Source organism: Phyllostomus hastatus, unplaced genomic scaffold (genome assembly GCF_019186645.2).
Source record: "Phyllostomus hastatus isolate PE091 unplaced genomic scaffold, TTU_PhHast_1.1 phas_scaffold_46, whole genome shotgun sequence".
Taxonomy (NCBI): Eukaryota; Metazoa; Chordata; class Mammalia; order Chiroptera; family Phyllostomidae; genus Phyllostomus; species Phyllostomus hastatus.
The window spans coordinates 7,311,929-7,339,235 of record NW_025334032.1 but is presented as its reverse complement, the minus strand read 5'-3'; the positions used below and the strand labels follow the sequence as shown (position 1 = coordinate 7,339,235).

The 27,307-nt window shown below is 35.4% G+C and overlaps 1 protein-coding gene across 3 annotated transcripts in view; it reads left to right on the top strand.

The window, feature by feature from the left end:
* NALCN (sodium leak channel, non-selective) overlaps nt 1-27,307 on the top strand; it is a 364,598-nt gene that overhangs the window by 52,656 nt on the left and 284,635 nt on the right. For all 3 annotated transcript variants that reach the window (XR_006783694.1, XM_045821795.1, XM_045821794.1), the window contains exon 7: nt 1,379-1,533. Coding sequence is in view for 2 of the 3 variants with exons in the window: in XM_045821795.1 (XP_045677751.1) it covers nt 1,379-1,533 (155 nt within the window). In the remaining variant the exon portion in view is untranslated. The remainder of the gene's footprint in view (nt 1-1,378; nt 1,534-27,307) is intronic.

The window sequence follows — 27,307 nt, the reverse complement described above, 5'->3', positions numbered from 1 at the left end:
TGACTAGAGGTGGGCATGGGTAGGACGGGGGAAAGTGGTAGTGGGAAAATGGAGACAACTGTATTTGAACATTAATAAAAAAAGGAAAAATAAATGTGACTAGAGGAAACAGCTATTTAAACATTTATTCCCTGAGATGTATATACATATTTTCTCTCTTACAGCTAATAGCATTCTGAAGGAATAAGCATGGGGGTCATCTGAGATGTGGGTGAGGCTTTTACAGCTTTATTTATTACTAAGACCTGGGCAAGGTATCACCAGGCATCGTGGGGTATGTGTATGTATAACACTGAATACGTGTATGTGGGTGGCCTCAAGCAGCTAAAGGATTGCACAGTTATGTATCAGACTCTAAAGAAAGCCTTTTATAGCAGCCAATTGAATATTAGGGGCTATTAAAGAACAGAAATGCGACCCAATGAGTCTGCCTCAATTTGGCCATGAAGTGAGGGAACTGAGACTACCCTAAGGTTGGTCCCTGTTTGGGAAATGCCTAGGAACATTTATGTAGTGGGAAATGACTTATAATAAATAAAATCATGGGTTTAGAAGGCTTATGAAATCATCTAGCCTAAACTTTGGCTGCTACACAGTCCCTATTAATTGTTTCAGATAGGTGCTATTTGAGGCCCATTTTTAAGGTCAACCCAGAAAGAGATTCCACAATCGCTATTCAAGTGATTACCTGTACTCACTACCAAGAAAGCCATTACATACCTAAATCCTTTTACATCAACTTAATCTCCTACTTGTCCTCCAGAAAGATGGAAAAGGGTTATTATCACCATCCACCTTGAAAAACCTTAATATTTTTGGAGCTATCATTAACTCACCCCATAATCTCCCTCTTTCTAATGTGATACCTTTAGTTCCTTCAATCTCATCTTATTTGTCTGGTTTCTTTCCAAACTGTACAACTGCCAAAACAGCAGAAGGCCAAGTGTCATTTATGAGACTCATAATATTTGTGCCATATGGCAAATATCTGTCATGCAATATTGATTAGAAGTAGAGAGGTGAAGTGTACACCCACAGTAGGATAAGGATTTTGTGAATAACAGGGAATCCCCAAATCAGTTAACATTTCTTGAAAATATGTAAGAAAATTTTTTCCTTTGCTTATCTGAATCTTGAACTTTGGAGACAAAAAATATAATGGTAATAATATTCTTATAAAGACCCATTGTCGGGATGAATCAGGTATCATTTGAGAATGTTTACTATATCATTATTGTGATGAATACCATTTATGAATTACAAATCTTAAATCTGTGTCCATATACAGCAGTTATTAATGAAGAGTGATTACAGTATTCATTTTAATCATCACATACAATTGTTGAAATTATCTAACCCTTTCACATGTCATTCACAGAAATGTGACGTGGAATAGTTTAGCTATCCCAGATACACACTGTTCACCAGAGCTAGAAGAAGGCTACCAGTGTCCACCAGGATTTAAATGCATGGACCTTGAAGATCTGGGACTTAGCAGGCAAGAGCTGGGCTACAGTGGCTTTAATGAGATAGGTCTGTCTTACTGGTAAAATATTTTCAGTTTCTATTTTACAATGTTTATGAAGTGGAGAGAATAGGTGTATAATTGATGTTTCAAGTTAAGACTGGTTATAGTATTTAAGAAACACAACTGCAAGTTTAAATTATATGTCTAATTTTAATATATTCTATCATATAATATGTAACATATAGTCTGTGTTTATGTATATTCACCAATGTCTGTAGAGAGTTAAGTATCTCTCCTTTTAGACTATTTTGATTCTTAATTATACCATTTAAAAATACTTGTTTTTTGAGCAAGGTTTAGGAGTTGTTGCTTCAAAGATAAACATGACGTGATTTCTTTTCACATTTTAACTATACCCAAGCAGTCAAGGTAAGTCTTAGATACCTGGAATGCTAGGCATTGATGAGCGCATGAGAATTGAAAAAGAATCCTAGAACAGAAGGCAGCAATCAAATACTTAATGAATATGTACCAACTATATAATGACTGTTAGAGAAATGCTTGTACGGGGATATAATATGTTTAAATGTATAGATTTATTTGTGACTTGTCCTATTAAATCCTGGGATGTATACCATTCACACAGTAATGAAAGGACTTAGTAGCTGCCATTTAGTTGATATCATTGCATTTGTTATAATTCCATGCAAAGTACACATATTTCTTCTTTGAAGAAAACAACCATGGAACTCTAAACAATTATTTTATGCTTTGAGAATGTGTATCATCTAAGGCTGCTGTGACAAAATACCATAGACTGGGTGGTGTAAACAATATAAATTTATTACTTTCCCATCTGGAGGCTGGAAACCTGAGATCTGTGTGCCAGTATGTTTGAGTGTTGGTAAAACACCCTCCTTTTCCTTGCTTGTAGATTTCTGTCTTTTTGCTCTGTTCTTATGTGGAGTGGGTGGGAGTGAGGGAGGAGAGAGAGAGAGAGAAAGTTCCCTGGTCTCTTCTTGTTACAGAACAGACTGGGGGAAGGGCAGTGAACAATATACTATTACCAAATGGACTCCCCTTTTTGCTCCTGGGCACCCCCCTACCAGGTTCGCCTTGCCTGCCACCAAGGAATGACATCTCTTAATGCCAGCAGTTGGTGAAAAAGAAAGGGATTATTTATTCAAAAAGTTATACAGACTTAAAGTAATGACTAATGTCTTCATTAAAATACTAAAGTCCTTTAGAATACCCACAAATGCACACAGTCCTTCCTTCTCCTTCTGCCAAGTCTGGGATACCATATCTCAGGAAAAGAAGCAGAAGTCCATGGCTCAGGTAGCCCCTCGGTTCCCAGCACCATCAGCTGTGTTGTGGCCGGGATATCCAGTTAACCCCAAACCATGTGGCACCTCTCATGGCCCACCAGCAAAAGTCCTTTCACCTCTTTTGTTCCCAGCAAGGTCTCTCCTGCTTCCTAAGCCATGTGGCAAAAAGGAGCACCCCAAAGCCGCATGGTCCTAACTCTTGCTCGCCAAAGCCGTGTGGTTCCAACTTGGCATGGCTACAGCCCCTGGGTTTAAATCCCAGCACCAATCTTCCTCTGCAGCACCATTTCTGACTCCTCCCACAATCAGTTACACCTACCAGCATTCCCGTATTTTTCAGCTTTTCTGGGCTGCCATAGTAAGTCTGGGCATGCCTGGCCCCATGGTGTGGACCATGGTGCAGGCACTATAACCAGAGGGAGTTGCCTCTCAGTTACATCATGGGTTGAAGTCACTTCCATCTCCCTGGCTCAACGCATGACCACAGCTATTTAGCATATCCATGAAACCAGTTAAAAGTTATAGTATGTTAAATGACCATGCCACAGGTTAGCTGTAAAACTGTTGCTATGCAAAACAACTCTTAATTGCCTTGCTCCATTTGTCCCATCCCCCAGCTAAGACTTGTGGGGGTGAGGACATCTTATATATATACTTTTTTAATATTTCCTGGACACCCTGAGTTCTGGACCCCATTATGTTGGGGACCGAAATGCCTGGTTTCAGGAGCTGTAACCACCCATGGCTAAGGCTGAGTGAGAGACCTCCGGACCAGGAAACACGCAGGAGACAAGCTTATCTCCCTGACTGGAGCACTGCCTCCTCCTTGCCTGGCCCCCATTGCTTGGTTGGTTAGCCAATGACGGGTAACATTCCTCAGAGGAGGATGGACTTTAGCCAGGCATGATCACGTGGGAAGGCCCTCAGGGAAGGACTTGGGGGGCGGTGGAAAATGGAAGTAATCGCCCCTTGACTTTGACAAAGCCTAGGTCCTCACTCTGCCTATGAGAAGTCTCAAATCTTTCTGCTGCCTTGTCTCCTCTGCCTGACTCAAGCCTGTAACAATGACAAGGGATGGTGCAGCACTACGCTGGAAAGCAGCAGGATTCCCAGGGTAATCAGGCCTGAAGCAAAAGGAATATGTAAAATCCTATGAAACCTGCTTTGCTGAGGATGCTCTTAATTAGATTATGAAGGCCCTGGCAGGAAATGAATTTAGCCCCTTAAGTTCTATAGTTTTTTAGGTGATAAGACCCCAACTCAGTGAGAGCCCTTTTTAGCTCTTTGAACATTATCTATTTGATCCTGTCAGACAATGATTAATGAACTTTACCTGTATTCCTGTGCAAATGAAAAGCCAATAAAAATCCAGTGAAGGGAAGGATCGAGGCAAAAGGTCTAAAAGGTACAGAGGCTTCTTATGGATTATACTAATGGATGAGCAACAAATCATCCATTAGTATAGTATGGGACATGAGATATATAGATTTGGTGAACTCTGTGGAACAAGCTTCAGAAGTCCTAATGGGAGGCACACAACTCAAATGCATGACTTGTCAGAGACTGCAACTCCTTCTTTTAGGGGCTAATCTAACATACCCATCTTTTGTATGGCCAGCATTCAGGTGTTAGGCTGTGTTTTCACAGGAAACATCCAATCCTTTAAAATCAATGACACCTTGACCATTTTAAATGTAGCCTAAACTCAAAATGCTGCATTGTATTTAAGTTGATTCATCTTTCTTTCTTCACTGTGACTTATAATAGCTTCAGCTAATGCAGAGTACAATCTCTCTTTAAGAAAGTTTCTTACAAAATGCTGTGGCTTGAAGTGGCCCAGTTCTAGGAGGGACTGGCTCTGGGGGCCAGGAACTAAGGCAATGTAGGATCTTCTGTTTATTTGCACAGTTTCTTTTCAAGGATTTAAGCTCCTTGAAAACAGAAAGCACTTCTTTTCATCTTTGTGTCCCCGGGGCCTAGCACAATGCCTAGCTCATAAATATTCACTATAAATATTTACTAATGAGAGTGTCCTTTTTAAATTCGTTGGTAACCAGTCATGATTGTGTTGGATATGAAGCCATACTAGAAAATTAAATTGTTTTCTTGTTCTTTTCTCTGAATTTGCCTGTTTTTGTTGGCAGTATTGACTATTCTTCATAACTTCCTTTTCTATGCAAGCTTAATTTGGTTTGTTTGCTTTTTTCTCAAATGATTATTGAATTAAATATCATTATATGACTAATGGTTAGATAATGAAACATTGAGTATTATCATCAACACATTTTAAAATAGTCACTAAAGTTTAGATTGGAATTGATAACTACTTCCTGATAATCTGTATCTGTGCAGATACACAAACTGTAGTATTTTTGAGTATTTTTAAAGTTCTTATGAAAACAAAAGATGCTGTTTTCCCCAAAATGGGGAAAATAAATTGTTAGAGATGTGATCATCTCTTCCTGCATGCAGTTTTATTTAAAAAATAATTAGGTGTTTAATCACACATATAAATTTGGTCAACATACTTTATGTGTAATTGTGGTTAATTAAAATGGAGCACATTTTTTCTATTCATCAAATTGTCATGCAATACATTGAATTTTAACTCATTTATAAAATTTTGTTTATAAGTGGCTTTATGTCTCATTGAAATTTAATACTTATGTTGAAAAACTCAATTTTTAAAATATATTAAAAACTAGAACCATTAAGTAGAAAAAAATTTAAAGACCTTCTATTGTGAGATTGCAGAGTGAAGACACTTTTGCATCTCTAAAATTATCCAAACATCAAGGAGACTGAGAAAGAGAAATGCAATTTCTATACTTAAGGACTCTGAAAAACCGTTAACTATAAACCACTCAGAGAGCCAGGTGACTAACAGAAAACTTTCTGAAAGGATCTGGCTACTGAGGATCTCGGACAGAGCCAGCAGAATGCTGATATTCTAAAAGAACAACTGTTCCCAAAGAAGTACAACCTACTCAAGTCAAGGAAAATTGCTAACTGTGTAGCTAACTGTGGGAGCTTTCTGGGGCTCCATGTGGCATCACAAATTAGAGGCCCTTATTTCTGCAAGCAGTTGGTACAGAGTGGGGAGACAGACACTCCATTGTGAGGGTCCCAATGATAGTAATTTGTATTGACTTGTACAAGGGAAAGATTCAATTTAAGATTTGCAAATCTGGCTAAACCTTAGGGTGTGCCGGGGAGCCTTTTAATGCTCACCAAGTCCCAACCGATCATTCCCAGGACAAGTAAATCAAAATTTTAGAGTGATCCAAAACAGAGATGACTTTAAAAAGTTCTCCAGGTGATTTTAATGTGTATGCAGAGTCATGAACTACTGAAATGAAGCAACAGGGATACATACACATGTCTACCTATCCCACAACATTGCCTCACTTCTCCTCTACATGGTACAGTGACTAATATTGGGACCAGTAAAAACTGATGTCAAGGTGAGTAATAATAAAAATAATCAGTATGATATCTATAACAGTGTACCATTAGGTGCATTTAAACTGAAAAAAAATTCAACATAGTAACTCAAAAAATTGTAGGAAAAGAAAACCTGAATATATGGATAAAATGTCTCAGTAAATGAAGATAGAATAATCAATGCTGAAATATATCTTAGTAAAGATGCTGGAATTCAAAGCTAAAGAAAGCATCCACTAGGCATCCAGAAAAAAAGTGAGACCTGAAACTTTACATTTTAGGATATAATGACACAATGCTTACAAAGTCCTATAAGCATTATAAGTGTAGTTTCTCGGTTACTTCTCACACTAGTCCTGTAAGTCCCTCTTAGGGAAAGAATGTGTTGAATTCTTCCTTATTATTTTTAGCATTCAAGAACTCAGAGACTTCATTTTATATGAAATCTTGAAGTCATTCAACTAATCAGGAATAACTTTTCATGAGTTGAGTCTCTAGTATCTATTCACTGATACAACTTAGGATTTACAGAATATAATGTAAATATTACAAATTATGATTGTGTAGGAGAGAGGAGACAAGAAATGGGAGAAGTGGTGTAAATGATGTTGATATCCTTAACATTTATACTTAGCAGGAAAAACAAGTATCATTTTATACAATATATAGATCATATAGCGGAGGTATATGTACACTTGCCATGAAAATGTTCTACAAAGTCAAAAACTATTTTAGGAAAAATTCAAAACTCAAAATAATGGCTCTGTAGTTTTGATCATGACTGTAGTCTACATTAGTGTGGGAAAGTAATTACCCCTTCTTGCCTTGTTTTTTTTCATCGATGAAATAGATAAGTTATAGACCAACACTGTAGGGTTAGTGTGAGAAGTAACCCAGAAACTACACTTATAATATTGATTTTTCCCAGAACAAACACACAATGAGTTAGAAATTACAGAAACAGTAGCAAAATATGAAAGCATCTCTGTGTTATTTAAGGAAAAATTACAATTTTAATAACAGAGGGAAAGACATAGATGCTTTCAGATTAACACCCTGGTGTCTGATATTATTTTCTTTTGTTTACAACAATTTGCCTCTTAGATTGTTAAGAATCTTGCAACAAGGGAGGGGGGCAAGGTGTCCTTAACCTTGCATTACATCCCCATTAACTAATTCTCCAAATTTCATTTCATTCTAATAGAGGGCCAGTGTTTGGTGGTATTTGGTTTTCATTAATCAATAATGTCTTTCAAAACTGTCCTCCCTCTTGTGCTTTATCTGCTTCTTTAGAACCTCATTAGTCTTTAAAATCATGCCCATAGTTGCCTTGTGCCATTGAGTTTCCTATAGTTTAATTAAGTCTCACACATAATTTTGTATATCCCCATAAATTTAAATTTTTACCCCCTCTCCCAGTTGTGAGCCACTCTCTGTCTTTAGCAGACTTTCAACAGGTGCTCCATCCCAAAACCTAAGAAAAGCACCAACTGAAGCACTGAGCAGAAGCCCCAGCCATGCTGCTTCCTGCACGGTCTCCAGCACTTAATGGTTTATCACCTCCTCTCCCCTAAATCTGTGTGTCACATTGTGACTGAATTGCTGTTTGGTTCTCGGTCTTTTATTTAAGTACCTTTCCATCTTTATTTCAGGGTATCTTTCCTACAGCTCATTCTTAAGGATCCTCAACTAACACATCCTCTCTAATATGTTAGCCTCTGTGCTTAGGACATCACCCACTCCCCATGCCCCAGACCCAATGAGGAATGTACATTATCACAAGGACATATTGGAAGACTGCAAAATCTGTTTAGCAGACATTCAGGTTCCATGACTGAAGTGAGTGTGTGGGGAGGTGGGTAGTAACCACACCATGAAAAGGTTTGGGGGCAGATGACACCCAAAAGACTATGTTTTGGAGGTGAAACCCAAAAAAACCTCATTTGGAAAAATTTCCCTACTTCTATTTTCTGAGTTCTTATCCCATGTTCACCCCCTCCGTTCCTCTGAGTTACCTCATGCTTATTAGCCTGTGGGACATAGAATCTGAGACATAAAAGAGAAGACATTGTAAAACTCTATAATAATCCTGAACATGAAATTAGAGGAATTCTGAGTTGGGAAAGATAACAAAGCCATGTGGTTTACTAAACAGTTTTACAGATAAGAAACCTGAGCAACAGAGCGAGTGAGATCAGAGTTCCAGAGATCCCCATACAGAGAGAGGCAGGGCCAAACTCATTTCTCATGATTTGCAGACTCTGGTAACTGACTGTCTTCCCCAAAACTTTTTACATTTCAGATCACTGTAATTAAGATGAAAATTCAGAAAGTACCTTGCAAACCTTACTTGTATTCATAATTGTGTAATAGAAGGTTAGCATCACTCACCCATGGTAATTTGCTGGTGGAGGAGACAGCTACCCAAACAGATGTGATATGCCAGTTAGAGAAAAAGCAACAACTCTATCACACGTGGAAAGGAAATCACAGTAAACACTATTAAACTGACAATTTACTTGTCATACTATTTCAAAAGAAGGTAAGAAATTGGGTACAGGAGATGAGTACAAAACTATTTGGGTGGTGGTTTGAACTCTATGTACAGTCAGGTAAAAAACAAAACATGTTCTATTTTGACAGAACAACCCAATGAATGCCATGTAATGACAAATTCTACCCTGAAAAATCACTTAGGAACTAAATAGATATTAGGCATATTTTTATTGATCTTCTGAATCATAAAAACAAAAGACAAAAGCCCAAACTTTAAAAAATCCATAATAAGCTAAACCTGATTGAACCAATTTATATCGGATAAAAGAAGCATATAAGCAAACCAACCTATGAATAGGATTTCTGAAAATGACTCAGAGAAAAGACAGTTAAATTACACATGTTTTTACTGTTACATGGGCTGTATATAGCACACTATTTTCCCTGTCTGTATACTCAATAATCAATGATAAAGCCAGGAAATAACAAACACTATGTTCCTGTGACAAATTGTCCAACAGATAGTCCAGTCTTTATTATTGTAATTACGATCATTACTTATGAGAAGTACTGCTGCCATTTTTATATTGCTTATTATGTATTTGGCACCAAGCAAAAGGTTTTCCATCCATTGTGTTTTTTTAATCCTCAAAATAAACCCATAAAGTGTTATTATCCCCAATTGTAAGTATGGAGAATGAGAGGGAAAAGAATTGATTTGTCCAAAGTTACATGCTGGCCACAGTTGGAACCAAGTCTTGCTGCCTATGAACTGAGGTCAAATCCTGCATTCTTGGCTGCAAACTCAGTGCTGTTTAGAAGTCAGTTGGCCACAAGTAACAGCCATTCTTTGTGACTTGTCAGGACAGCTGGTCCATTATAGAGTATCATTAGGATAGAAGAGGAGACATGTAATCTACCAGATGTCTTGCCTTCTCCTTTCATCCTCAAGTCTCTAGACAGAGGGATGAGTGAAAAGAAGAGTGATGCCCACTGCAAACTAAAGGCCACTCAGGGCCTTTGCATGTAGCCCTTCACAAGGAGAGTTGGTACACACTATATGTTTGTTGTATGTAAGAATCTCAATTTTAAAAAATTAACTTGGAGACAATGCAGTTTTACAAGATAATTTATAGAGCTGTGGACATTTGGCCAAGGATTAGAAGCAGTAGCAGCAAAAATGATAAATATGCTTTTGATACAAAATGAGATGGTAGGCATATAGGCTAGAGATGTGGGAGAGAATGTTGAAAGCAACAAAAATAGGTTATTTGTTATATTGTAGTCAGGTTTACTCTTATTTGAACTAAGGTAAAAATTTCAATATGATTTGTGTTTACTATGTGTAATTTACAGCAACATGCATTTCCTTCTATTTGAATTTACATTTTTCCCCTTGAAATTTGAATATTGAAGTTCACTTTTAACTACCACAAATTAACCAACAATTTTACTTAAGGTGATTTTGAAAATGCATATTAATTAATTTTTATTAGAGGTATGACATAAAATATATTTACTTTATCAGATCTCATTATTTTAAAAATTGTAAAGCTTTCTTCATATGCCCTTCTTAAAGTATTAGGTAGATAAACTACAAGTCATCAGCATCACTGAAGTTAAAACATAGATTTTGGATGCAGATTTGTGTAATTTTTTTTCTGCCAACTATAAATTAATTGGGCCATTCAAGAAAGTGAAAGAATTAAAGTAGATTCTCATATATTCTTAAGTCACTTCAGAAGAAGGATACAATGGGTATTGAAATTTGGGTCTGGTATTTTTTTCTAAGGAGCCATGTATTTTAGCTATTTATTTCATGATATTTTCCTTGTTTTACTTTGTGTAGTATTGACTATAAGTTACAGACTGAGTTCCCTCTGTAAGTCATTAATTAGTTTTATTAAATATTGATTAGAAATAACATTAGTGGTTATTTTCATCACATGTAGTGTTCTGTGTTTGAAACTATCCCCATATTTGGCTAAAATAAGGTTGACAGTGAATCCACCCACATTGTCTAATGTTTCAGTTCCAACACAGCCTTTGATTTACTTTAAAAATTCCTTATTTTTTCTATTGACATTCTATTATTTTTGTAATTTTTTCTTATTACATCTGATATTGAATATGGATATAAAATGTGATGAAAGAAAATTACTTTTATCCAGATAATAATACAATGAAAATTGAACTTTGTTGATGATACTGCTAAAAATTGATTCATCAGATTTAAGTGACTAAACCGTATTTCATGCTGCTGTATATAATATCAGATGAGAACTTTACAAATGAATAGGAAATAGAAGATCATTATCTGTCTGTAACTATTATTTATTGCAGAATGTACATGTGTATTGCAGTTTCAAAAAAAGCCACAGTAAAGACTAATTTGTAAAATACGTAATTGAGATTCATAGGATTGTGTGAAAAGTACTGAAGGATTGTTTTCCCCACATTAATCATTATGTTTAGCCTTGCTACTGGAATTGTTTATTGATTTTTTTTATGAAAACACATGTGGGAGAGAGAAATAGGGTAATAGATATTAACCAAAAGTGCTTACTTTAATCTGTGATAATTCTATACTTGCTCTGTGAAGGAATTCTTTTATCATGGAACAAAGAAAATCTGACATATTTTTGTAATATAAAGGACAAGATCATGAAACTTCAACAAGAGTACTAATTGTGAGAATCAAATACAGGAGCCTTATCTCTATGGCTAGGCATCAGTAAATGGCTTTAGACTGTGTGAAAATGCGTGTGCCTGAGGAACTAAGGCTTAGGGTTTCATTAGAATCTCAAGCAAGGTCACAGATTTATTTAAACAGAAATTAGATATGTAGATATTCAGAATATCAGGAAGAAAGGGGTTTTAAAGATAGAAATTTTAGGCATGATTTTTAAAAAAGATATCCACTGCCTAGTGTCTAGCAGATGTTCACAGTTCTTGTTGAATGGATTAGAAAAGGCAGCTGCTAGAGTAACTTTTCATCAGACAATGAAAGAAGGAATTTTAAAAGTGGATTTCTGAAGACATAAAGTAATTATTACTTCATATTATACATAGAAGATAATACTCCCTGGGGATATCTAGTATTTCAAGGATTTGCATGTTTATACTTGCATTTCAAGTATTTGTAGATTATGAAAATAATACTTCAAATAACACGAGATTTATTGAATGGAAGAAAGTAATAAATTCTGCCCTATATAATCCCCTCCCTTCCCCTCTCCTTTCCTTCCTTCTTTCATCTTTATCTGTTTCATGATATCTAATAAAATGCTTTTGATTCTTCCCCTACCAGTGGACATTTAAGCAATTTTCAATGTTTTACTACAATAAATAATACTGTGTATTCAATAAGTAATACTTGTACACACATGCATGCATACATGTACTCCTTAAATAGATTTCTAGAACAATCTTGGGTCAAAGGATATGCTCATTTTTAACATAGTAGATAATTGGTGCTTTATTTCTCAAAAAGATTATAAGAATATATAACCCTGACTTGTGTGAGTTTTAAAAAGTATGAACTATTCTTTTATAATATGCATAAATAGTGCTGTAAAAAAACTGATACAGGTCTTACTGTGTTTGGTACTCTTCTCAGCAACAGTGGTTTATTCTCATCTTGTTGGATTCTTTCATCCTCTTTTTCCTGGATTGCTTCTCTTCTACTTATCTTATCAACATGTGACTTAACTTCTGAGGCCTGTACTTTCAGGTAGCGTCCCATGCTGCAACAGCAGCATTTGTCTCCCTTCTGTCTGAACTGAGACACCATGGTTTGTGTTTGAAAGTTAATGCTTTGTTCTATTCATTCCCCAGTGTCAGGTTTGTGTGTATGTCTGTCCCAATTAGCTTGTTAGATCCTAAGCATCTGCATAGAAGCCAAGACCCTGTACTTTCTGACTCCCAGTCTTTTTCTCTCCCAGAAAAGTCTAATGTCTTTTCTGACTCCCAGTGAGCACATTATATACATTAGGACTGGTTAATTATGGTTAGGAGAATTTTATATTAGATATGTTGCTTTTTTAAAAATCATTGTTTTGTGGAAATTTTGTGATTGAAAATTTCAATAAAATGCAAATACAATAGTACCCCTTAAATATATTGCTTTTGTAAAACTAAGTGATCTCCACATTACTTTAGATATGTGAAACAAATGTGAATGAGCTGGGTGGAGAAGTCTTGTATTAACCATCAAGAAGATCTTTCCTGCTGGTAATGTCAGTCAGTGGAACATAATTCCCTTGAGACTTTATGGGATTAAATGAATTTCACCACTTAATCATTTGGAGCATAAAAGAATATCATTTAGGAAAGCCCTGACACAGCTCTTCCCTCAGGGCTAGTAAGGCCAGAGGAAAGCCAACTCCTCCTACCTTTCTTGGGCTGCATGTTCTGCGATGTGAGCCCTGCTGAGCCAAACTGTGCTGAGGTGATGTAGGACTCCTCTTCTGGGGAAAAAGCTCTGGCCCTTGAAAATGGGTTTCTAACCTGAATCTCACAGGGTTGTGAGAGAGAAGATGGCATTCAATCTAAATGGACACAGGACTGTGGAAGATTTTTAGATATCGTTTTTTATATCTCATCTCTTCTCCATGCTCTCTACTTTTTGTTTTCTGAAGTAGTAATTAGATATTTGTTGAACCTTTTTGTTCTATCTTACATCTCCTGGATTTGTGTTGACTGGAATTCCAGGGACATCATCTGTTTGCGATTAATCCTCATGTTAACTTTGTGACTTGGGGCAGAGAGTTCCTTGGATTTGATGTAGTGTAGAGGACAGTGCAAATTTGGACTATGCACTTCAGTTGGCTCATGTCTGGTGTGCTAGTTTCTCTTAGGAGACTCTTGTGCCCCCATGGATTGCACGGAAGTCAAACAACTCTCTACTCTCTTAGGCTGGGGGCAGGATTTTTCCAGTCTCCATCTAAAATGCACAGCAGCCTTTGTGAATCTTCCCACTTTGCAGATACATCTGAGCTCAATGTCTGTCACTTGCCCTGTGTAAAGGTGCACCCCAACTCTTCTCTCTCCCTGGAGAGCAGATGCCCAGTCCCCAGTCCTTGAGAGCCAAGGGCTTCACTTCAGCTTCTTGACTTCAGCTTCGCTCACAGCTGTCATTCTGTGTTCTCTCATACTCTGACTGTAGAATATTTCACTCAGTTTGGGGCTAATTTAAACATTCAAAAATTACTCACTTTTATTTATTCATTTCCTTTTGTTGGTTAGGTATGGGGCAGAAAGAATAAAGGAAGGAAGTCTGTAAGTAAGCATGACTGCAAAAGAGCAATGACAGTTACTGAGCACTGAGGATAAGTCTAGTGGATTAAGACTTTAGAACGTCAATCTTCTCAATAATAGTTTCAGCAAATATTCAAATGCTTTCATTCTCTATATAAGTGCTTTAGCAAATAAGCTAAAAAATAAATAAATAAAAACCCTAATCAGAAATTATCTAAACATAAAGCAAATAAATGTTCTTAGGCAATTCTTTCTTTTGTGTGTTCAATTAAAAAATTATCTATATTTGCACATGGAAATATATTCTTTTATTTAAAAACTAGTGGTGACTGCAAACCTTAACACAAAATTGAAAGTGAATTGAATGAAACTTATGAGTTAGGACTACTTGGGAGCCAGGTATTTTTGTAAGGAATGTCACCTCGTTGTCACATCAACCTCAGGTGTAGCATGTCATTAACTCCATCTCATTTTATAGGTGCTGAGATGCAGGAAAGGGAAGCAGCTCCTGGGGGCAGGGACAGGTCTTAGTGATGATTATATTCTCAGTGTTTCCTGTGTGTAACCCAAGTAGTGAGTATTCTGGGAGTGCTCTAGTCTAGATAATAGGACTTTGTTTCAGGATGCAACTTGTATCTCCCTAGTGGGTGACAGAGGACAGGTTACTTAACCTCTTTGTGCCTATAAAATCAGGATAAAAATTATACATATCTTAGAGGGCAATAGATAGGTTAAATAAGATTATTCTAAGGGATGGGTGGGTGGGCTGCAATGGGAGTAAAAGGCAGAAAACTGTACTTGAACAATGATTAAAATAATAAAAAAGAGATTATTCTTACTCCTGTGTCTAATGAGTCCTCAATAAAATGTAGTTATGATTATGATTTTTATTAGATATGTAATTATCAAGTAAATGAATGAAGGGATTGTAGATAAAACTATGTATTCTAAGGTCACCCAGGAAGTTAGAGAAACAGGTACCAAATTCATTCAATATCTATGTTCTTTTAGTGGCACAAGCTTATCTCCTTTTAGTCTTGGCAAAACACTTATGATCATACAACATTAAATGAACGATGTACTCATGTTTTACAGTGCTAGTATATGCTGCATATACACTTTCATTGAGAATAAAATGTGAAAAAATATTTTCCTACTTCTGCTTTCAGATATGGCCAGCAAAGCCCTTTCTAAGCTGAGATGCTGTGTCCTTGCAAGGTTTCTAAAGTATTAAAGCAATGCTGAAATTGTGTGTTTATAATTGACTAGAGCAAGGATCAGCAAACCATGGCCAGTGGGCAAAATCCTGCTTACTGCTTGCTTTAGTAAATAAAGTTTTATTGCAATTCATTGCCTATTTGTTTATCTATGTTAGGGCCACTTTCTAAGATTACAATAGATTTATATAGACCCAACAGAAGCTCTTTGGCCCATAGACCCTAAAATATTTATTATCTGGTTTTCTACATAAAAATTTGTGAACCTTTAGACTAAAGGTAGGAAAAGCTGTTCAGTTTATGTTTCTTTTCATTACATCTTTTCAAAACCCCAGAATCCTTGGCAATCCTTTTCACCTCTAATAGAAAGCTCAGAGATAACTCAACACCAAGATGACAAACAATCCAATTAAAAAAATAGGCAAAGGACCTGAATAGACACTTCTCCAGAAGGACATACAGATGGCCCAGAGACATATGAAAAAAGTACTGAACATCACTAGCCATCAGAGAGCTGCAAATTAAAACCACAATATCACTTCACACCTATCAGAATGGCCATCATTAATAAATCAACAAACAAGTGCTGGTGAGAATGTGGAGAAAAGGGAACACTAGTGCATTGTTGGTGCGAATGAAGCCTTGTGAAGCCGCTGTGGAAAACAGTATGGAATTTCTTCCAAAAAATTTAAAAATGGAACTGTGTTATGACCCACCAATTCTACTGCTGGGAATATGCCCTAAGAAACCTGAAGCACCAATTCAAAAGAACTTATGTATCCCAATATTCATAGCAGTGCTGTTTATAATAGTTAAGTGTTGGAAACAGCCCAAGTGCCCATCAGTAGATGAGTGGATTAAAAAACCGTGGTACATTTAACCAATTGAATACTACACAGCAGAAAGAAAGAAGGAATTCCTATCTTTTGCAACAGCATGGATAGACATGGAGGCTATTTATTATGCTAAGTGAAATAAATTATTCGGCAAAAGACAAATACCATATGACCTCACTTAATAACTGGAATCTAATGAGCAAAAGAAACTAATGAGAAAAATAGAACCAGAGACATGGGAACATGGAACAAACTGATAGTTGGGGGAGAGGGGGTGGTGGTGGGAGGACTGATGGAACGAATGGTAAGGGACTAGTCAAAGAATATATATGAATGATTCATGGACATGGACAAGAAAGAAGGGATTGACTGTGAGAGAAATGTGTGGGCTGGGTGGATGGGGGCAAAAGGGAAAAATTGGTACAACTGTAAAAAGAATAAACAATAAAAAATAAAATTTAAAAAAATGCTCAGAAGGCACAACATATCTCTAATTTTGTCCTGATTTGTGAGACGCCACAACTCTGGCCCACCTTCCCTGAGTTAAAGCTCCTGAAACTCTAAATATAAAATTTTAAAACAAAAAATTATCTTGGATGTACACACCCCTGAGAGTCACCTCCTTTCTGTGTCTCTCACAAATACATAGGCTATGTTTCTTGAATATGTCATTGATTTTAGGTAATTTTTGGAGAATCAGTGATAGGCGAGACATAGAGTGCAATGAATCTTGATTCGATTTAATCAAATGTGTATTCTTTATTATAGGGGTTTGAAATCTCAACAGTTAAAGAGATTGCTTAGAAAATCAGAATTATATTATTAAATACTATTCCCAGTGCCTGTTTTAGCTAGAGGACATTACTGAAAATGAGTGAAAGAAGGGGAAAAGATAGTCATATTTATAAAACACCAATAAAAATACCATTTACAACCTCTTTAAGATCTTGTTTCATAATCACATAACCCTCTTATTACTTTTTCTGGTAGACTAATTTCTAGGGTTGAGCAATATCTTCCATTCCCTAGACACACACACTGTTTGCCCTGTGAGTTTTCCACACCTCCCATCAATAGGTGAAGTCTTTTTTCTCACCTTGAATCTGATTTCTATGACTTTCTTTGCCCAAGAGAATGTGGAAACACGACCTTTGTGTAAGTTTTAGATGCAAGACCTCCAAACATCCCCAAAAGTCCTCTTAGATATTATGAACCTGGATGTCATCTTACACTATAACCATATACTGTAAGTGATCCCGATGAAATCAGAATCACCCTAGCCCAATTGTTTCCCATGGAATTGTGGACCAATAAATGATTTTTATTTGAATGTGCTACATTTTGCAGTGATTTATAATACAGCAACATATAATTGAAAAACATTTTACCAAAAAAGAAACTAGGGTCATAATATTAAGCAATATACCTAAGCACACATGGAATATAGCACATCAGGGATTCATATTCCAGTCAATCCAACTAAAAATTCATACTTTAAACCACTCTCCTCTACTACACTCAGTAGTTCTCCAAAACTAAAAGGTTATATAGTCAGTATTTCTGAAGGGAGATGTAGTCTGGGAGATGCAGTTTGCTCAACTCACAATTATGTTGCACTTATTGGGACTTTTGAAATAACCAAAGTTCTGGAAAACCTGAGATGACAGTCACAATCTTTGAGCAATGATTCAAGTGAGGATTCTAGGTGGTCTTCTAATTTTTATTCACTCATTTATTCACTCAGCAAGTATTTATTGAGAACGTGCTACATGTTAAGCACTATGTTCAGCACTGGGCAGAACTCAGAATGTGCTAATATAATATGCACTGAGATAGATAGCATTATGTTTTCATTTCATTAAGAATTCATTCTTGCTTATAAGTTGCATTTTTTTAAAAGGCTGACTTGTTTCAGACTTTGGAACTCTTATTATGTACTTAATTTTCTAGTGAGCCTAAGCATAATGTTAGATTTCAAGAAATAAATTGCCAAGCAGGATTTTCCATTGAGGTTTTTAAAAGGAAATGTGTACACAAAAACAAAACCTAAACCATGAAAAATAATAAGAAAACATCATTTAGACATCAGTATAATTTGGTCAAAATCTCAAGTATTAAGCAAGTTTCTAAAAACTATTCTCTTAATCAGTTTAAAAGGAATGTCTTGTGCTCATTCCTGTTAGTGGTAGGGAGCTGAATTTTATTAAGCTCTGTAAAATGAGGTCAGAATGAACAGAAATTTAGTCAAAATAATGAATGGCATATCTTAAATATTCTTACCATCTTGTGTCCTGACCATGCCACAGTTTAACCTAAGGGAAAACACATGGAGGGGTCATTAGTTTGCAGCTGTCTGTGATTAGTCTGCAAAGGCTAAAAAGAAAATCAGCCACAAGAAAACAGCTAGCAGTGGTCAGCAATGGTCTGGAAAATGAACAAAAGAAAGAAGCAGCTAGTGAGAAAAAGTACATTTGTCTGAGTCCTTTACAGAGGGTTTGAGAGGGCCCTGGACTACTGGAATGGAACCTGGGAGGAAAGTCTTAATGGCAGACAACCTGGAGTCAAGGGGCAGTATCTGGCTGTTTTTGGTGGGGGGCAAGATTAGAGGGAACTCATGAATTGTTGTGTTGTACAGTGACCATTAACCATGTTAGTAAGGGAGGAGAAATTAGCATTTATGCAATGCCTTCATTATGGCAAGCAACATAAGAGAGAAGTACTCTCAGCTGAGTCACTAAACCTAACATGCAAAGCAACACCAGTGTGTTAGATACTATCAGTCAATTGCAGCTTGACACGTATGAGCACCTTTGGTCATCTCTGTTTATACATTTGCTTGAGTTATTTCCTAAAATCTACCTATTTGTTTATTTTTTATCTGTAGTCTGTACTGTTTCATGCGGAAGATGCATGCCTTTGGATAGCATTCCAAATTCTCAATCATATACAGCCACCATGACTGTGGACAGACAGGTGAGGTATCACTGTTGCCAGGAACCAGCTTATATAGAAGTTTAATCCTTTGAGTAAAAGGATAGCAAGTACAATGGCAATTGTCAAAAAAAAAAAGCTGCTGAACAAAAGGTATTTACTACAAAACCTAATGGAATATTTTAAATTCTGGGTGCTACTAAGTTTTAATGATTCTTTTTAGAGGGAAGCCCATTAAAATGTTACTCATTAATATTATTTTATTTATTTTCATCAGAGTTCAATATTTGTTGCAGGGTAGTATTTAGTCCTGTATAGGCTAGTAGAGATATGAGTACTCAAATTATTTGAATTGATGTTGACCAAAAGTTATAAAAATATGAAGTATGAAATCTGTTTTACCTCTGATAGTAAAATTTTGCCCTCTGATTGCATAATTAAATAAAATTATATAGATAATGCATATTTCCCAGAAGTTAATAATATCATATGAAATTATTAACAGGTTGAGTTTCACTTCCCTTGCTTTTCTTGGAGAGGGATTATTTTGAAGAACTCAATGTTACAAAGTTTATATAATGCAACCATGTGCCTCTGTATGATATAGGAGCCTGTCTCGGCAATTTACCATCTACAGCAAAATGACAGAACACAAAGTCAGGGATGTGGGAAAATATCATTTTACCAAACATAATCTTCAGACAGTATGTAGATAGATCATCCACAAACCCAACATCCTAGGAAAAGAGTCACATGAGGATAAATAATACATTACTTGCATAGAGTGCATGTGACTGTTCCACTCTTCTCTGCCCCCAAAATGGAAACTCAGGAGACCTGTTTTTCTCTCATTGCTAGATCTCATTATAAAAACACTAGACTCTAGTCTGGTAGCTCAGTTGGTTAGAGCATTGTCCCCATACACCAAGGTTGTAGGTTCAATCTCAGGTCAGGGCACATACAAGAAGCAACCAGTAAATGCATAAGTAAGTGGAATGATGAATTGATATTTCTCTCTCTCTCTCTCTCTCTAAATATCAATCCATTAAAAAAAAACACTCCTTGTGTAGGTTATAAGTCCTAACCAATAATTAAACTGACTCTGTTGAGTCTATAGGTAGAGGATAAGATTTACATGTGAGACTTTATGTTCTACCCTTTCAACTAAGCTAATATTTTTAGGTGCCACTTTTTAATTTTCAAAGTTATTGTTCCAACTTTGTTGAGATATAACTGACATATGACATTGTGTAAGTTTTAGGTGTATAAAGTGATGATTTGATATATCTATACATTGCAAAATGATTTCCACACAAGGTTAGTTATAGGCATTAAAAATGCATTCACTCTAAAACAATCATCATGCACTAAGGAAATAAAATGTTAAAAATAAATTTTGAACCCTGATTAGTGTGGCTTAGTTGGTTGGGTGTTCTCCCACAAAGCAAAAGGTTGTGGGTTTGACTCCTGGGTCAGGACACATACCTAGGTTGTGGGTTCAGTCCCCTGTTGGGAGGTGTACAAGAGACAACTGATTGATGTTTCCCTCTCATATTGATGTTGCTCTCCCCCCTCTCTCTCCCTTCCTTTCTCTTTCTCTAAAACTAATTAGAAAAATAAGAAATAAAAAATAAATAAATTTGAAAATGATAGTGGAGAGGGGACTATGGAAATAGAATCCAAGAACATTGTACAATTATTGAATTAGTAAAGGTGCATTGTATTGTCCACAATGAGAATTGTTGTGTAAATATTGTTTAGTAATGTCAACAGATTATACTAACAATTAGATCATCAATTCCATCCCTCTACTTAGGCACACTAGACTTCAAATGAAGGCACACTGAACATTAAACAGATGATTTCTTTGGTAGTCTATTTGAAGACAGTGAATTAATGGACTGAAAACATTTTTAAAATTACTGTTTTTTTGGGATTGGTGTAAAACCGTACATTAAGGAATTTTACACTGACACTGATTAAGTTAAGTACTATTTAACCTTCTTCTTATCTGTTACATACTTTAAAATGTATGTTATACACTGTCAAGTAATTTATATATATTATTGGTACATTTTATTATTTGCATTGTTTTTCTTTATATAGTGTATATTTGTGCACTGTCCATCAATTTACATATTAAGGATAATTAAATTAGGTAATTATAAATATGTTTCTGTGGATCTCCTATTTTTCACATGCAAACATGAACTCATATACATTCACAAACATACTCCATGAAACTAGATCCAGTTATTGGATACAGAGAAAATGTAATTTAAAAGACAAATTCATTTGAAAAAATCTTGTAAGTATGTAGTTTGCCCTGATGGTGAATTATAATCTATGAATAGATGTTATATTTTTCTATTTGTTTGATTTACAAAGTGAGGAGCTTCTATAAAACTTTAGTGATAAAGAATGTCTGTCTTACAATCCATATGTTTCATGAATTAAAACATATTCATATACATAAGAAGTAATTCTCTTCATAAAAATAGTTAAAACAGCTAATTTTTCTTTTGTTTTGGTCTTCTTTTTTTAATTTTTAAAAATTTTTATACTCTTGTTTATTCCATTAAAGTTGTCTGAATTTCCCCCCTTTGTCCTCCCCATTCCAGCCCACCCTCCCTTCCCCCTATGTGCCCATAGTCCATCCCTGCACTGATATCCTTGTCCATGGGTCATTCATACATGTTCTTTGATCACTTCTTCTTTCCACCATTCCTCTCCTACTCCCTTTCCTGCAGCTGTCAGTCTGTTCCCTGTTTCCATGTCTCTGGTTCTGTTTTCCTCATTAGTTTATTTTGTTCATTAAATTTCAGTTATAAGTGAGATGAGATGGTGTTTGTCTTTTGCTGACTGGCTTATTTCATCTAGCATAATAGCCTCCAGTTCCAACCATGCTGTTGCAAAGGGTAGGAATTCCTTCTTTCTTCTTTCTGCTGTGCAGTATTCTATTGTGTAAATGTACCATGTTTTTTTTTACCCATTCATCTACTGATGGGCATTTAGGATGTTTCCAATGTTTGGCTATTGTAAATTGTGCTGCTGTGAATGCTGGGGTGCAGAGGTTCTTTTGAATTGGTGTTTCAGGATTCTTAAGGTATAGTCCCAGCAATGGAATTGCCAGGTCAAAAGGCAGTTCCATTTTTAGTTTTCTGAGGAAATTCCATATTGTTTTCCACAGTGGCTGCACCAGTCTGCATTCCCACCAACAGTGTACTAGGGTTCCCTTTCCTTCACATTCTCATCAGCACTTGTTGTTTGTTAATTTATTAATGATGGTCATTCTGAAAGATGTGAGGTGATAGCTCATTATGGTTTTAATTTGCATTTCTCTGATGGCTAGTAATGCTGAGCATTTTTTTCATGTCTCTGGGCCATCTGTATATTCTTCTGGAGAAGTGTCTATTTAGGTCCTTGGCTCATTTTTCATTGGATTGTTTATCTTTCTGGTGTTGAGTCATATGAGTTCTGTATATATTTTGGAAATTAAATCATTGTCCAGTGTATCATTCATGAATATATTCTCCCATACAGTTGGTTCCCTTTTAATTTTTATGATGGTATTATTAACCATTCAGAAGCTTTTTAATTTAATGTAGTCCCATTTATTTTCTCCTTTATTTCCCTTGTCCTAGGACATATATCAACAAAAATATTGTTATGTGAAATATCAGAAATTTACTATCTATGTTTTCCATGAGAACTGTTTATGGTATCACAACTTATGTTTAATTATTTTCTCCATTTTGAATTTATTCTGGTGTGTGGTGTAAGTTGGTGGTCTAGTTTCATTTTTTTTGCATGTACCAGTCCATTTCTCCTAACACCATTTATTGAAGAGGCAATTTTTACTACATTGTATACTCGTGCCCCCTTTGTCAAATCTTAATTGATCATAGAGACATAAATTTATTTCCAGGCTCTCTATTCTGTTCCACTGATCTATGTGTCTGCTCTTATTCCAGTACCAGACTCTTTTGATTACAGTGGTTTTGTAGTATAGTTTTATATCAGGTATTGTGATCTCTCCAACTTTGTTCTTCTTTCTCAAGATTGTTGTGACTATTCAGGGTCTTTTTTGGTTCCATATAAATTTTTAAAGTATTTGTTCTAGATCTTTGAAATATGCCCTTGTTTTTTTAATAGGAATTGTATTAAATCTATAGGTTGCTTTGGGTAGTATGGACATTTTAGTGAGGTTAATTCTTCCAAACCATGAACAGGGTATATGCTTCCATTTATTTGTATCTTCTTCAATTTCTTTCTTTAGTGTTTTATAGTTTTCTGAATACAGGTCTTTTACTTTCTTGGTTAAATTTATTCCCAAGTACTTTATTTATTTACTTTTGCTGCTGTATTAAATGGGTTTGTTTCTTAGTTTCTTTTTCTGATAGTTCATTTTTTGTGTACAGAAATGCCATTGATTTCTGAATATTAACTTTTTATCCCACTACTTTTCCAAATTCATTTATTAGGTTGCGTAGTTTTTGATGGAGCCTCTATGGTATCCATCATGATTTGCTCCCAATTTGGGAGCAATTTATTCCTCCCAGTTTGGTTGTCTTTTATTTCTTTTGTTTGTTTGTTTGTTTGTTTGTTTGGTCACTGTGGCCAGGACCTCCAGTACTATGTTGAATGAGTGGTGAAAGTGGACATCTTTGTCTTTTTCCTGATCTTAAGGGAAACACTTTTAGTTTTACCCATTGAGTATGATGTTGGCAGTAGATTTCTTACCTATGACCTTTGTTAGGTTGAGAAATGCTCCCTCTATTTCCACTCTGCTGAGTGTTTTTATATAAATGGGTGCTGGAATTTTTCAAATGTTTTCTCCGCATCTGTTGTTATGGTTGTGTGATTTTTGTCTTTCATTTTTATGTGATGTATCACATTTATCGATTTGCAAATATTGTACCATCCTTGCATCCCTAGAATAACTCCCTCTTTATCATGATGTATAATCTTTTTAATGTATTGTTGGATCCAGTTTGCTAGTGTTTTGTTGAGAATTTTAGTATCTATTTTCATCAGAGTTATTGGCCTATAATGTTCTTTCTTTGTTGTGTCATTACCTGGTTTTGGGATTAAGATAATGTTGGTATTGTAAAAAGAGTTTAGAGGTCTTCCCTCTTCTTGATTTTTTTTGGAATTTTTTGAGAAAGAGAGGTATTAGTTCTTCTTTGAATGTTTGGTAAAATTCACATGTGAAGCTATCTGGACCAGGGCTTTTGTGTGTTGGTAGTTTTTGATTACTGCTTCAATTTTGCTAGTTGTTATTGGCCTATTATGGTTGTTTGCTTCTTCCGATTCAGTTTTGGAAGATTGCATGTAAAACAGTAAGGTTTTTATTTTTAATGACTATATCCAATTTAGTCCTCTCTCCAGTATCTTCAAGATAACATTACTGTGAGTTTGATGTGTGTCTTTTCAGGTTTTAAACTAATATGCATATTTATGATATGTGTATTATTTTTTTCAAGCTCTAGTATTTTAGGGTCAATAAAAGCATGAAATTTTAGAAGCCTTGAACTCACAAATGTACATGGGATTCTAAACAATTCTAAATAAGGAATTGACTTTGATAAGAAAGAATAAAAGAGAATGGGGGTGTCATGAATGGAGGACTGAACCCATAAGAGCAATACAGACTCAGAAATGACTTTGTCATATTGTGAGCCCCATAGAATAATATTGTCTACTATATTGTGACCACAAAAATCACAGTATTGCTCTGTAGATTGGAAAATCTTATTACCTTCTTTCCAGCTCTGGGAAAGTATTACCAGAGTGGAAAAAACATGTATGACAAGGGATGGTGTTAAGAGGGTGTTAGAATCAAATAAAAAGAAGGATAGATTTAACAAGAGAGGCAGATTTAATAGCTGTCTTCATTCAAAAAAACCCCACAAGTACTAATGGCAAAGTTTATCTTGGGCATCTTTGAAGAATAAGTATAGAGTTCTGGAAGCTGACAGCAGACCAGTGACAAAAAGCCTTTGAGACAGATTCTAAGAACCTGAAAGACTAATAATAGGCCATTTTTTACAATCAGTCTTAAAAGGCAGTTAAACCATCTAATGGAATATAAGAATAGAGCCATTTTTCTTCCCCACCCTAATATACTTTTATTAAAAAAAAACCCTAACTTTATATTGCACTAGAAATAATCGCACACAAAGAAATATACTTTGTGGCATGTGGCATTATTGAGCCTCTCAAGTGTCTAAAGGGTAAAAAGCTAAAAAACAAATGACTTCAGCATGGAAAATGTCCCAGAATTTGTGATTTTACTTTTAAAACAGAAATATAGGAGGGGGAGAAATACCTTAGTTTAAAATCAGATCTAAAATGACAACCAATTTTTCTCCCATATATTTTATTTAGGAACATTGAGAACTTGTAATTTCCTCACATTTTATTAATTTTAATGAGTTGCAGTTTGAGGAAACTGGAAAAGTCTTATAAAATTCTTCAGAACTCAGAAATATTCACATATACATGTAAGACTAACTTTATTGTTATTACTGTAAGTTGAATCCCTGAAGGCAGATTTATTCTACTGAATAATTTAGTATACATTCAATACTAACAAGCAGTAAAATATGGAAAATCGATCTTATTGAGAAGCCAAGAAATGTTCTTATCACATAGGAGTAAAAAATGAGATATTCAGAAAGAACAGGAGCCAGTGACTATCATGAAAAACAAAATTAATTTTATTTTAGGGATTATGTGCTGAAGATCGATTTCAAAAGAAAAATACCTGTTACAAATTCACAAATGCTTAGGGAATATAATACTTTTATGAAACTGTAAATTTTATATTGACAAATTTTATAGCAGTGAAAATATTCACTTGATATAAAAGTAAAATTACAGTTAAGTGTATTTCCTGATATAAGTAGAGTCCACATTTTAAAAAGCACCTAAATTCAGACTTGTTATATGCACCAAGAATTTCGTTTTCTATACAACACATGGTAGTTTGTAAGTAAATGAGTGCTTGAGTGTATATAAAAATACATGGCTGCTTGATTTAAGGTGTTTTGTCACATTACAAAGGCAAAACACGTGCATTCTAGGAATGATTGAAAATGTGAAAGTGTCTAACAAAAACATCACTTTGAACACATGGTTTATATACAGGGAGGAGCAAAACTAGGTTTACAGCTGTTCATATAGAAAAAGAATAAAAGAATTAATACATAATGCAAAAGTAAACTCTTTTGTGTATTCACAACTCTAAAAATACTTTTGCCCACCCTGTATTTTCCAAAACTGAAGTATAATAGAATATATTTCCAGACAATATTTGGACACCATTAAACCTCTTTGATTCACAGAGTAAATACATTCTGAGCATTTTACTTGCTTAAAGCAAAATGCTTCAATTTCAGAAGTGTGACTTTTATCTGGATGGTCTGGTCTATATGATTGAGTCAAATCAACCCTGACACTATTGTTGGTCTGACACAGGATGAAGCAAGAGTCAAACAAAAGGGGGCCAACAATGACAAGCAGGATAGGCTGCAGGAACTGAGAGATCATGATGATGAGCTTCATTGAATAGAGAAGTAAGGACCGAAAAATTTAATTGCCAATAGATAATAGAGTTTCTGAACACTTTACATACGTGTTTGCACCTCTGGGGATTCCTTCCACTTGCCTGCTTAGAGACACCTCTGACAGTACTGTATTTCCCATCCATGTTCAACTTGAGGTGCACTTTTTCTGGAGCTACTAGCCTTCTAATTGTCCCCAGCTTATGACTCCTTATCTGTGTAACTCACAGCAGCCTCCAGAAGCACCTTACCCACAGTGGAACATTCATTAGGTTCTTACTGAATTGTATTTTTGTTTACTTTGGTCAAGGTTTATTGAGGGATTTCTGTTTTTATGGGTCATTTGTCAGCTTTGATGAAGTTTTGTCCATGTGAGAACATTCTTGCGCAGTGTCATATTCATCCTGAAAATGCATTATATTTAATTGTACCAATAAAACTTTTAAAAATGTTATCATTAATTTTGAATTTTAGAGATCTCTTACTGGTGAGTTATTGAAGATTGTCATTTTTTTAAGAGCTCTCTAGTCTGGATTTCCTTATTGCATGTAATTCTTCTCTCCTTATCTCACTAAGGATAAATTATATTAAATATACAGGTTTTGGATTTAATTGCATTTTTATTCTCAAGAGCCAAGTCATTTTTTAAATAATTATTTCATATAGATGTCCCCAGCTGAATGCTAGATGCTTCTTCATATAGTTAGATTTCCTTAATCAGAAACATTATTTCCTGAAGACAATAGAAAATGCCAGTATA